At 40.0% G+C, this 13608-nt stretch overlaps 1 protein-coding gene across 3 annotated transcripts; it reads right to left on the reverse strand.

Moving 5' to 3' along the window:
- Positions 1 to 7272: 7272 nt before the first annotated feature.
- LOC139936205 (uncharacterized) lies at positions 7273 to 13113 on the reverse strand. Of its 3 annotated transcripts, none has more exons than XM_071930974.1 (7): positions 12983 to 13113; positions 12311 to 12627; positions 11595 to 11918; positions 10626 to 11052; positions 9348 to 9479; positions 8996 to 9109; positions 7273 to 8394 (listed from the first exon to the last, which is right to left on the reverse strand). In XM_071930974.1, exons 1-7 carry the CDS (start codon positions 13002 to 13004, stop codon positions 8207 to 8209), a joined length of 1524 nt encoding a protein of 507 aa, XP_071787075.1. In that variant the 5' UTR covers positions 13005 to 13113; the 3' UTR covers positions 7273 to 8206. The 3 variants fall into 3 exon arrangements, with proteins under 3 accessions (XP_071787075.1, XP_071787074.1, XP_071787076.1); XM_071930973.1 differs by having other exon boundaries at positions 9306 to 9479; XM_071930975.1 differs by lacking the exon at positions 9348 to 9479.
- Positions 13114 to 13608: the final 495 nt, after the last annotated feature.

The following is a 13608-nucleotide window of genomic DNA, read 5'->3' on the forward strand; positions in this document are numbered from 1 at the left end:
CACTGGCTACTATAGAAGATTTATTAAAGGATACTCACACGTTGTCTCACCTCTCTACAAGCTCACTGCTGGTGACCCAAGACGAAAGAAGAAGAATACCAAAAACACCTCTCCATCTGTAACCCCACCTTTCATCTGGACAGAAGAGTGTCAGAACGCGATGGACATGTTAAAGCAGTACTTGACATCTCCACCGATCCTCGCCTACGCCGACTATTCACTCCCGTTTATACTCCAGACCGATGCATCAGGAGTAGGGCTCGGAGCTGTCCTCAGCCAAGTCCAAAATGGAACAGAGAGAGTCATCGCTTACGCAAGCAGAGGACTCAACCCCGCCGAATCTCGCTACGCAGCACATAAGTTAGAATTCCTAGCCATGAAGTGGGCGATTACTGACAAGCTACGAGACTATCTTCTGGGCAACCAATGTACCGTGCTGACAGACAACAATCCTCTCCTTTATGTCACTACATCTGCCAAACTAGATGCGACAGGCCAAAGATGGATTGCGGCACTATCTCAGTTCAATTTCACTGTTAAATACAAGCCCGGAAAGAACAACGGAGCGGCTGATGCACTCTCTCGCAAATCGCAAGCTGATACTTCAAGAAGTCTCTTGTCATTCCAAAAGGATGCAATCACAATTCCTCCCCACATCGTGCAAGCTATCTGCAACAGTCACCCACCCGAAACAACTCCCTTCATCGAACCTCCAATTGCAAGATGCGATGTCATGACACAGAGTCACACGTCACTCCCATCAAATGAGTTGCCGAGACTACAAGAGAAAGACATCATATCCGCTCAGAGAAGTGACACGGACATATCCAGAGTCATACACTATCTAGAGAAAGGAAGAAAACCAACCAGAGCAGAGAGGAGTTGTGAAAAGCTCGGATGCCTCATGTACCTAAGACAATGGGAAAAGCTTCACAGGAAAAACGGCGTACTCTATCGTCTCAGAAAGACCCATGACGGATCAACAGCCGAACAGCTTGTTCTCCCTGAACAATTTCGACACACAGTAATGACATCACTCCACAATGATTTCGGTCACTTGGGCTACGAAAGAACGCTCGACATCGCAAGAACCCGCTTCTTTTGGTCCAAGATGGCAAGTGACATCAAAACTTGGTGTGAACAATGCAAGCGATGCTGCCTAAGAAAAACTCCGTCTACAAAAACGCGTGTACCTTTGGTCAGCATCACCACAACTGAGCCTATGGAATTACTCTGCATCGATTACCTCAAGCTGGAAAGAAGCAAAGGTGGCTATGAAAACATTTTGGTAATCACAGATCATTTCACCAAGTATGCCCAGGCGTTTCCATCTCGCGATCAGAAGGCAGGCACAGTTGCTAAGATACTCTGGGAAAAGATAATACAGCACTACGGATTTCCTGTACGACTACACGCTGATCAGGGTCGCAACTTTGAAAGCCAACTCATCCGAGAATTATGCAAGATCTGTGGCATCAAAAAGAGCCGAACTACCCCGTATCACCCTCAAGGAAATGGCGTCACAGAGCGTTTTAACCATACGCTCCTTAACATGCTTGGGACATTAGAAGAAAATCAGAAGAAAGACTGGAAGCAATACGTCGAAATAATGACACACGCATACAACTCCACACGTCACGACTCCACCGGTTATGCTCCGTTCTACCTGATGTTTGGTAGACACCCAAATCTACCAGTCGACTTGATGTTTGGACTCAATTCCACTCAGAGAGAGTCTACTTCAAACTATGCGGACTATGTAGAGCAGCTGAGAGAAAGACTACAGAAATCATACACAAGGGCCAGCGACTACGTCAAACAAGCGCAGTCGAAGCAGAAACGCCTGTATGACAGAGGTTCCTCCATCGCTCCTCTACGTCTAGGTGACAGAGTCCTCATCCAAAACAAGAACCTCATTGGCACATGCAAATTAGCCGATAGATGGGAATCACAGCCCTATACTGTGATTTCAAAGCACAAAGATCTACCTGTGTACAGCCTCCGCTCCCTCGGTGACGGTAGAGAAAGAACTGTGCACAGAAACATGCTGACTCCATGCATGTTTCTCCCACTAGAAGAGAACAACACAACAGCCGATGAACCACATCAGGAAACCCAGTTAGAGTCAGACGAACATCAGGAGAGTGAGAAAGTTCCAACTATCATGGATCATAGTGAAACTAGCGACGAAGAGATAGACATAGACTTCATCCCAGTAGAAACTGAATCTTCGTCAATGTCTCCTTCACTATCTCCGTCACTATCACCTCCTGTCCTCACACCAATCATAGATCTTGAGCCAAGCAATGTCGTTGAAGTTTCCCCTCCTGTCGCACCACCGCAACTTACCCCTGAGTTACTGGAAACCCAAACTATTGATGTTACAGATGAGTCGAACGACACTGAAAGTACGGTATATCTTTCGCCACCGAGCCCTAGACCTATCAGAAACAGACAGCCGCCCACAAGGTTTACCTATGACTTCATAGGTCAAACCAAACAACTGCAAGCACGAGATACATCACGCCAAGAAAAGATATGCAATGGACGACGACTGTTCGACAAGTGGAAAGAGCCTACTATGGCTAAGACAAGAAGAAAAGCTTGTCTGCGTCTCCTTCTGCAAGAACACAGTTCCATCTAATAACCCCCCCCCCCAATTGTATATACACTGTATTATTATTGATTGTAACTCAATGAAGATAACAAAGTATTATTTAAATAATACTGTTATAGAGAGAAAGAAACAAAAAATCTCTCTGAGTTATGTTCATTTCGTTATAATTGTTACTTTCAATGTGTCAAGATATTGAAGTTGTAATGTAATTAACTTCTGCATTAAGTTTTGTCTACCAAAATGACAGAGTCTTTTTTGAAGGAACCATTTAGAGATGTATTTAAATTACTGGTGTTCTGCTCCTTAGTTATAGAATACTTACCTTTTTGTTGTTCTAACTAAATGCTTGGAACACCAGAGTTTTGTTTAAAGGTTGGATGGTATGGAAGACATTTGCCACCATTTTGTTTTCATAAGTTGTAAAATTTCCATTGTGTAAATATGTAACATAGGTTATGTTAGTTGCATGCCGAGGACGACATTTTTCTCCAGGGGGAATAATGTCACGGGTGCGATGCGACCCCCCCCCCACGTTTATTTTTATGTTACGTAATCATTTGCTTTACTTGCATGGCTAGCGCCCTCTGCGGGCTGCTTTCCGGTTCAAGATCATTCTGTTTTGGGCCGAAGACCTTAACTGACGTCTTTGCGTGTCTTCACCCAACAGGTAAAGATCTTGTTATATTTTGCATTTAAATGTTTTCCTAATTACTACTTAGATTAAATAGTATGTAATAAGCACTATCCTCAAGTCTCAATTTGTTTATAGAATGTTGTTGACTTTAGTGGATATCTGGTTGCTTTTGCAACATCACGCTAGCTATTTATTGATTTGCGGTGTTTAGATATATTTATTACCTCTAGAGCCTTTCCTAATAATCTTAGCAGTGTTACTGAATGTAACATTTTGGAGATCCTTTAGTATATTTTATCATTGCTTCTGGGATTGGAAATAACCTGTTTATATTGCATTTCACCGTTAATTTGCCTTAAATCCAAGATGGCGGTCGCGTCCTTAATTTTGGCGCGAACCGCGAGTATTGTTTTATCGTTTCATTGTTTATTCTTTTAAAGTTTAGTTTATGTAATTATTATTGTATATTTTGTATGAGCATTCTGTTTTGGGCCGAAGACCTTAACTGACGTCTTTGCGTGTCTTCACCCAACAGATTCACCGTTTACAGATCTCAATAAAACTAAAGAGCTACTATATGATCAGACTTGCCGTTTCATGCCCGTACTTATTCCAAGGGTCACATGTGCCCCCCCCCCCGCCCAAAAATATGAATGATTTTTGCAATGTAAAACAAAACCGACCGACGAAAAATAAGCAACACAGCTCATTTCTGCTGCGTGTGCGCCACCATTGTAAATAAATTCCCATAGTAACAAATGCTAAAATGTTAATTATTAAAAAGTACTAAAACAAATAATGTTATGTCTTTCAGTCTCTTGATACCCATCAGAAATATTGTCAGACAACTTCACTTGGGGCGGGGTGGGGCTGGTTTATTCCATAGTTGGGTGTCAATGTAAAAGATTGTTCCCACAACACTCCGTACATTTTTTTAGTGTCTTTTAGTGGTTTTTCAAATCTTCTATTCTATTCATTGTCATTTTGTTTTAATGTACCTATGTGACCCGTAGTTGTGCAATTTTATGTCTTTTTTTTCTGTGTAAATTTTTATCAACATTTTTACCCTGTAATATCACACTATTCAGCTTTGTGCTGCAAGTTATTTTTGTTTATTAAAACTTGCCTAAATGTATCAAATCTCCTCACAAGTTGAAGCACAGAGCCACAGGTTGATAAACTTTTGTAACTCCTCAATCTATTAAATGCATGACCACAAAACGTTCTTGTTCAAAATATTGTGAGGGCCTAACTGATGATAATCACCTTGGCGCATGACTGTTGACCTATAGCTAGGTAAACTAGGTAAACACGTATTGGGGGGGGGGGGGCACGACACGAAATATCCCGGGTGAGGGGGGGGGGGGGGGCTCCTCACTCGTAATGTATAGCTCCCAGATGACATTATCTTAATAAGGTCTAACATTATTTTAGTCACACAAATAATAGACCAAAGACACAAAGGTTGTATGGTTTTTATAATATTTGTATTAAATGATTTATTTTAACATAAAGAACGTGATAAGTTAGGCTTGATGTGTGGAAACATCCTTACAATATCAAAGCTTCGGACAACATGATGAGAGATACAAAAGAACATATTAGTGTACATCGATACCAAAGGCTTACCGAGTACTTTTTATAAAATAAGTAGCCATGATTTTTATAAAACACTGGTATAAAAACAATTTGTTTTGATTTTGAATTGTGATTTTGAACGTTGTCCGAATTTTGCAATCCTATTGTATGAACCTGCTGGACTCGATTTCACAAAATCTGAGATTCACCTGAAGACGAATTTGTAAATAATTATTGCTACATTTTGTCATTTTGAAGGCCTTTAGTGACATCACACTATGAACAAATAAAGGCACTGAACACTTTTTTTTTGAAGACCAGTATTTTCACTTGGTGTATCTGAACATGCATAAAATTAAAAACCTGTGAAAATTTAGACTCAATTGGTTATTAGAGTGGCAAGAGAATGATGAAAGAAAAATTGTTTGCTGTGAGAAGCCTAATAAAATACTTCAGGCCTGAAATCTTTTATTATTTTCGTGCGAAATTGCCCTTTTCTCAAAAACTACTTCACTTTAGAGGGAGCCCTTTCTCACAATGTTTTTGACCCGTATAAGTATTTTTGAGTATAATTACCAATGGTGTCCTGCGCCTTTAATGCAGGTAATATTCATAGGCTGTTCAGATAAATCTTAGCTCTCTTTCTGGAATCGAGCCTAGGGTTCGGACTTAGTGAGATTCATCATAAAATGAGTTGTTAATATGCACACAGAGAGGTTTTTGTTGTGGCACCACACTTAGCTGCATAGCAGTTAAGATTGATGCTCATTTAAAAATCAACTCCTTGTGAATTCACTACCTTCTAAAAAATAGATATGCCCCATCGGTTTCGTACAAAAGTAGTCAACCAACGAATCATTGATTGTACATGAATATATCAAAGACATTCTTCACATGAATTCCTATTGAAACTGCATAGTTGTAATGCCAAAACGGCAGTGACTGGTGAGTAATGAATCAGAGTGACGTCATGGCTGGTGAGCTCTGTGATTGGTTGATACAATGCGTCGAAAGTAGCTTACGAGAATTAATTGTGATAACAAAAGATTTTTTCGACCGCTCCGAAAAAAATGTTTACTTTGTCGTAGTAGAATTGACTTACAAAGGTTATTGTTGCACTCGTTACTGATTTAAGTTCTCAATAGTTTACATCTTCGACATTTTGCGAAGTTTGTGATTTTTTTTCCCAACTACAAAATTTTGTTCGCTCCAAAAATCAAGTTTACCTAGTTAGAGTTGAATTGACTTATAATGTTAATTGTTGCCAGTAGTAGTCAGTAACGCACAAGCAAGGCCAACAACTCACCAGAAATGTTGCCACCCGTGCCGTGGTTTTGTGCCATTTAAACCAACAAGCTTTTAGCTAAAGATGTTGTAAAGAGCACACAAATAACTTCTCTAAAGATGATGAGATCAGAATTGCATGAATTTTTTGTAATGAAAATAATGTAAGGTAGACTTGGAAACCGATGATAACAGAACAAGAAGTCATCAAGGGACTAGGCCTACCGAACCTTCATCTATAAATAGACCAATGTAACTGGTATGAGAAACATCAGAATGATAACTTATGACATTTAAGACAAAGAAGTGCAGTAGTTATGAGGAATCTATTGATTGTGTTTCTGTACGATAACTGTCAGAACTCACCCGTGAAAACCTCGGGAGCTCAGGTGGCATGAACTGTAATATAATAATGTATAATAAATTGGGGGTTAAATCATCAGTTCTCGCAACTAAGAGCTGAATTGCGAAGGACGTGGCTGCAACGTGTACGAGAAGCAGGCATGCAAGGGCGCCTTTGGCAGCCAGCCTCATCAACCCATCCATGACCACGGAGCACAGCCAGAGATCGAATGTGTTTGACTTTTCGCGAGGAAGGAGACGCGGACGGTCTAGAAATCCCCCATGGCACAGTAGAGAACCAACGCACAACTTAACTTACATATGACGCTGGCCGGGTTTCGAACCAGGGTCACCTTGGTGAGAGCTGAGCGCTTTAATCACAAGCCAACCATGCCACTCTTAATGATAGGAGGACATCGGGGGGCGGGGGGCATAAGAACTATGTTTTATGACTTTGGGAACTAAGTCAGTATGAACTTTATTCTTTGGACCTATAAGGGGACCTTTATGACCGATAAGTTACATCAAGACTTGGCATGGTTGGCTTGTTGTGTAAAGCGCTCAGCTCTCACCAAGGTGACCCTGGTTCGATACCCGGCCAGGGCCACAAGTGAGTTGAGTTGTGCGTTGGCTCTTTGCTGTGCCACGAGGGTTTTCCAGACCAACTGGTTTTCCTCCTTTGGGATAATCAAACACTTTCGATCTCTGGCTGTGCTCCGTGGTCATGGATGGGTTGATGAGGCTGGCTGCCAAAGGCGCCCTTGCATGCCTGCTTCTCGTACACGTTGTAGCCACGTTCTTCGCAATTCAGCTCTTAGCTGCGAGTAAGGATGATTAGCCCCCCAAATTATTATTATTATTGTAAAACAGTTCATGCTACCTGTGAGCACCCGAAGTTGTCACGGATGAGTTATGACAGTTGTCGTACACAAACACAAGCAATAGATTCCTCATAACTACTGCATTTCTTACTGCCTCCCAAATTATTCTGGAGCTAAGGATAGTAGGAAAAGTATTCTATACTATATTCTGTTGACTTCGACCTCCTGGAGTACGGTAAAGTGTTCCTATATGACCGTTCTGTTTAACTATAGTGGATTGGCCTTCACGAAGTATAGATTGGAAAAGTTCCAAAAGAGAAACCAATGAAGAAGAAAAAGAAAAAGCACAAAAATACTTCTACTGTCGTATCAACATATTTGCCATTTACCCCCGCTGTGGTTGATGCATGTTTAAACGATCGTAGCGCAACATTGGTGCAAGCATGGAGGAAACAAGACCTCTATGGTGTCAGCGATGGCATTTCTTATAATCAAAATCCTCTAAACCAATGTCAAATTTAACATTTTGATATGATACGCGGCGTGGTATAATTCAACTTCGCACGACAAAAAAAAGTTCCATAAACCGAGCGTGTCCAAAATTATTAGTTGATTTTGACAAAAACTATTCCGAATTTTTTCAACACTTGATGATACGCGGCGTGATGTAATCGACGTTCGCACGACCGAAAAAAGGTTCCTTAAACCGAGCCTTTCCAAAATTATTTCTTTGATCTTGGCAAAAATATTCCGATTAAGCACTTTCGTCGCATTGGATCAATCATCACAGAATGCAGTTTTTCCTTGTTTGTTTTTCCTTTCATTTTTATATTAATTTGTTGACATTATTTGTAAGGCCTCGACCTAATTATAAAAAATATTTTTGTTTTGTTTGGAGGGAGTCCCCCGCTGTTGACAACATAATTGCTATCAATCTAATGGCTGCACACAGCAGCAGGTGAACATAATTCCTGCCATCTTGGAATGCTTCTTCGTTTTGATATCCTGCTCTACTGCGACCTTCTTCATCTTTCTGTCTCTCTTACTTTGGCGTCTGCCGAAGATTCTAGACCAGAATCCTCTTCTGGAAGTTGAACCCACCTCTGTGAGCCCTTGACCTGAAGATAACGAAATGGAATCTTGATCAAAACTCAAAAATTACTTTTATTGTTTTAATTTAATTTAATTTTTTGTTTTCAGGGGGATGGGGGAGTAGTATCACTTTCCACCAGGTATACACTTATAGCGTTCTAATATAAAGAATAGGCAAAATTAAATAGTCACAGTACAACATGTCTTGAATGCTACACTGAACATCATGCCCGGGCCAGTGGTTTTAGTGGCGGGCCAGTAAACTATTGACCAAACAAGTATGGCAGTCTTGTGTTTTACAATTGAATATCAATACGTCATACACTGTGCAAATCTTGACAGGAAATAAACTTTCAAATTCTGATCTTGAGTCTGGAAAATATCTTTCATTTCTGTTGCGTAATAAAGTATATTTATTCAGCTTCATACCAGAAAAAGCCAGACGAGATCAACCTAAACAGTTAAATGCATTTTAATAAACTGTTTCAGGCTCTGTTTTTCACATTTTGATTCTGTGTTGTTCAACAAATTCTGGTTCAGTAAAAGTGTAGAGCTATAAAAAAAACGTAGTCTTGTGGAGTTTTCTCCCAAACTCGAGCCTTGTACAATGTTGTTTTTTCTGAATACCTTTTGAGCAAATCGATATCAGGTCAGTCTGATCATCAGCTGACTGAAGTGCAGTATCGTCTCCAGCAAGGATGAATATCTTCGAGGTAATAGAGGTCGCATCTTTGATTTCATCTGTGGAATTAAGATAAGACAACTTTCTTTTTGTTCTGTTTCACAAAATTAATTGCTGGCGTCGTCAAAGAAATTCAACAGTTCATGCCGTATAGAATAAAAACAAAGTTATATCTTTATCTTTATCTTTGTATTCTGGATGTTTGATTTTTTCCTTCTAATAAGAAGATGTCTTTGTTTATAGATCCTCCCTTACCCCCAATGTCACCATTGACGTAATCATCCCACACTTCATCACCTATTTCATCGGCAGTCAACTCCCCATCGTCCTCCCCAGACACGCTGATAATTTCCCCGAATGACAATGAAGAGATGCTCGTGAGCAATGAGACCGTATCCAGGTCACTAATGCTCGACCAAGACGTCAACTCTGTAGAATCAACAATCGTCAAGTTTAATCTCAACAAGAAATGTCTTTGAAACATCCTACAGTTCGTAAGACACTGCTGTTGAGTTGCAAAGTTCTCGGTTCGAACCAACCCCATCCGAGTAATGTGCTTGTGTGTGTTTTTCACAGAGCTCGGGAAAGTACTGAGTGTACAGTGCTTACATACATCGGTTCGAATCCCACTGGAGCATCTTATTAATGTCACGGGTGCGATGCGACCCCCCACGTTTATTTTTATGTTACGTAATCATTTGCTTTACTTGCATGGCTAGCGCCCTCTGCGGGCTGCTTTCCGGTTCAAGATCATTCTGTTTTGGGCCGAAGACCTTAACTGACGTCTTTGCGTGTCTTCACCCAACAGGTAAAGATCTTGTTATATTTTGCATTTAAATGTTTTCCTAATTAATACTTAGATTAAATAGTGTGTAATAAGGACTATCCTCAAGTCTCATTTTTGTTTATAGAATGTTGTTGACTTTAGTGGATATCTGGTTGCTTTTGCAACATCACGCTAGCTATTTATTGACTTGCGGTGTTTAGATATATTTATTACCTCTAGAGCCTTTCCTAATAATCTTAGCAGTGTTACTGAATGTAACATTTTGGAGATCCTTTAGTTTATTTTATCATTGCTTCTGGGATTGGAAATTACCTGTTTATATTGCATTCCACCGTTAATTTGCCTTAAATCCAAGATGGCGGTCGCGTCCTTAATTTTGGCGCGAACCGCGGTAATTGTTTTATTGTTACATTGTTCATTCTTTTAAAGTTTAGTTTATGTAATTATTATTGTATATTTTGTATGATCATTCTGTTTTGGGCCGAAGACCTTAACTGACGTCTTTGCGTGTCTTCACCCAACAGATTCACCGTTTACAGATCTCAATAAAACTAAAGAGCTACTATATGATCAGACTTGCCGTTTCATGCCCGTACTTATTCCAAGGGTCACATTAACAAAGATCACGTGTATAATGGCTTTCTTTAAAACTTAAAAAGCTTACGAGAGTGATGCTGGTCGATGATCTACTTTGATTTGTTTTTCTCATTTTGTTTACTTATTCAGAGTAACATGTTCTTGGAATTTCCAACATTAATTTATCCAGACTTGAATTACTTGAACCTTACCTTCTTCATCTTCTTCTTGCTCCAGAATCTCTCCTTCCTCGGTTGCCCAGTTCGCTGGAGCATCCCCATCTCCCATTGGTTGATTCTTGAACTTCATTTCCACAACTACCTCATCTTTCCTCTGGTCCTCTATATTCCATTCTTCCTTCATCGTCACCCCCTCAACCGGTTCGTTGTGTCCAACCTCCTCTTTCACCCTTGACCCCACCTCACCCATCTCCCCTATTTCTCCATCCCTTCTCTTCACTACTTCGGACTTGATTTCATTTGTATTTGCCTCTTGGACTGGCTCTCCGATCTTCTTTGGAGCAACCTGTTCTTCTCCTTTTGAATTATCCCCCATCCCTTCAACCTCGCTGTCATTTGCCTCTCCTAGCTCAGCCCTGGTTTCCTCAGTCCTCATCTCCTCAACTCGATCTGTCATCTCCTGAGGATTATAAATTAATTGTGTTATTGTTTTTATTTCAACATCTTTATACATGATACACACATCAGCACAACGGCTGTTTTACATTATGGTCATGTGTCTTAAAGGCAGTGGACACTATTGGTAATTACTCAAAATAATTATTAACATAAAACCTTCCTTGGTATTCGAGTAATGGAGAGAGGTTGGTAGTTTAAAACATTGTGAGAAACGGCTCCCTCTGAAGTGGAGTAGTTTTCGAGAAAGAAGTAATTTTCCACGAATTTGATTTCGAGACCTCAGATTTAGAATTTGAGGTCTCGAAATCAAGCATCTAAAAGCACACAACTTCGTGTGACAAGGGTGTTTTTTCTTTCATTATTATCTCGTAACTTCGATGACCATTTGAGCTCAAATTTTCACAGGTTTGTTATTTTATGCATTATGTTGAGATACAGCAAGTGAGAAGCCTGATCTTTGACAATAACCAATAGTGTCCACTTCCTTTAAAAATGAGAATAAGGAAACACATTTTTTTAAATTATACTTTAAAATATACTTACATGATCTACCTTTGCTTCCTCCTTAAACTGATACATCATCTTTAGCTCCTCCTCCTCGCCCTTTACCATCTCTACCTTGGCACAACTTTCCTCTTTCTGTTCCTTCTGTTGCAAGTATTCTTCAACAATGCTCTCCACCTCTACAACTTTCTCGATCTTTATCACATTTATCTTTATTCCTTTATCTATCTCTCCCTCTGTCTTCACCTCCTCTTGTCCGTTTGTTTTCTTCCTCTCGCCGACTTTGGTTGTTTCTAGGTGACGAGGTACGCTGACTATCGGCCTTGGCTCATCGGAATCCAGTTCGGATGGCTCTTCCCCTACCTGTCGTATTAAAAGTATCGGGAGTAAAATTCAGTAACTTATCACGACTCATAATCTAGGTTGTCGCTCTCCTCGATATATTTTAGCCAGTATTTAAAAAAAAATCTTTAGTATTCTGCCGTTGACTATGCAGTTTGAAACATCGTAACCAACCAGCTTTTATTTAGTAGGGGCAATAATTTGGCAGTTTCGTGCACTCTGTGGTAAAAGCTGGAATCTTGTTTTACCAAAACATAAACAATTAGTGTCATCTTTAAAATGACCTGTTTATCATGACCTTTCCAATGTCAAAGTGGAAATACTCCTTTGGTAAAATGTTAATGTGATTTACAATTTCGAATGAATGTTTCACTTTTGTGAAATACAAATCAATATAATTAAATAAAAGTCACCTGTGAGGCTTCCCTCTTCTGCGCATGACCTCTACCACCGTCTTCCTCCTCCTTGTTATCAGTCACCATGGTAACGCATCCATCCTCATGACACGTGTAGATACTTGCATGTTTCTCATGATCTACACCGGACGGTACATCCACTTCCCCGGCCTTCATGATCCTGGAGGCGATGGAATTAGCGATGACGACCTGCTCTTCCGGGGTGTGCATCTTCATTACCATGGCAATTCTTTCAGCTAAACACTCACATGTTGGATCGGTCTCATTGGAATGTGGCGGATCATAATTCCGGATCAGTTCATTGATACGTTGTGCTATAATGTGTGAGATACAATTAAATGTTCTTAATGATGTTGGAAGCATGGTGTGAATAATAAGAATAAACTTTAAATACATCGGTAACTTGCGGGTACAACCATGTATTGATCTCTGTAGTTAGTGTTTGCGCTAAAAAGAGCCGGTTTGGGTAGTATACTCTGTTCGTCTTTTGAAGATATGCCAATTTGGAAATAATGTTTTGTTTATTGAATTGAAATGAGTTGAACCATAAACATGAAAAACCAAACACTGGTAAAATTTCTCTGCCCGAGTCCAACCAAAAGCAGATATGAATTTATGTTTCTTGAAAGCAATAACTGTACTAATTATTGTAGTAGACAAGTGTCTTACCTCCTGGGTTTACGTCACTCATTTTCGGTCCGTTTTTATCTTGCTGATAAGATGCAGAACTGTCAAACTTTGAAACTTTGAAAAGCTGCAAATCGTATATAAATCTTGCACTACCAACAGCAAATTGAAATATGAAGCATGTTCTGTTTATTTTCCTGCATGTGTACCCATTGGTAACGTATGCGTACAAACCGCGCCTCCAGACGCGGATGCGCGCGTTTAGAGATTAATGTTCTCTTCTGGAACATTTACTAGTTATACAGTGCCACACTTTCCACCAATGGAAACCCTGCATTTTAGGTGACGTAAAAAAAACGTAAACAGCGCCCTCTTCAGGGTCAAAGAAAGACTTTTCATTGGTTAAGAGTTGGGCGTGTTGCGCACTCACGACGTGCTTTGTATACGCAAGGCCGTTTGTTGGGACATGGGATGGGTATGGGATGGGTGTAGGCCTAATATTTATTTGTTTTCTACAAGTATAACATCCCAAGTTGATTTTTTTTCAATAATTAATAATGACCCATCACGATTAAGTAGAATTCATTCAGCCATATGAGAACCACGGCAAAATCCGTGTTTTTAAATCTGTAGGGAAACATAAAAACGCGGGACAAAGTTGTTGTTGT

The sequence above is a fragment of the Asterias amurensis genome, chromosome 4 (assembly GCF_032118995.1).
Source record: "Asterias amurensis chromosome 4, ASM3211899v1".
Lineage (NCBI taxonomy): Eukaryota > Metazoa > Echinodermata > Asteroidea > Forcipulatida > Asteriidae > Asterias > Asterias amurensis.

What these genes read in the sequence shown, in the direction of transcription:
- LOC139936205 (XM_071930973.1), bottom strand. Translation starts at nt 13,004, where the DNA reads ATGAGTGACGTAAACCCAGGAG. An exon ending in GAGTGACGTAAACCCAGGAG is followed by an intron (nt 12,628 to 12,982) that starts GTAAGACACTTG and finishes CACACATTATAG; the next exon opens with CACAACGTATCAATGAACTG. An exon ending in GATATCGATTTGCTCAAAAG is followed by an intron (nt 8,395 to 8,995) that starts GTATTCAGAAAA and finishes CGTTATCTTCAG; the next exon opens with GTCAAGGGCTCACAGAGGTG.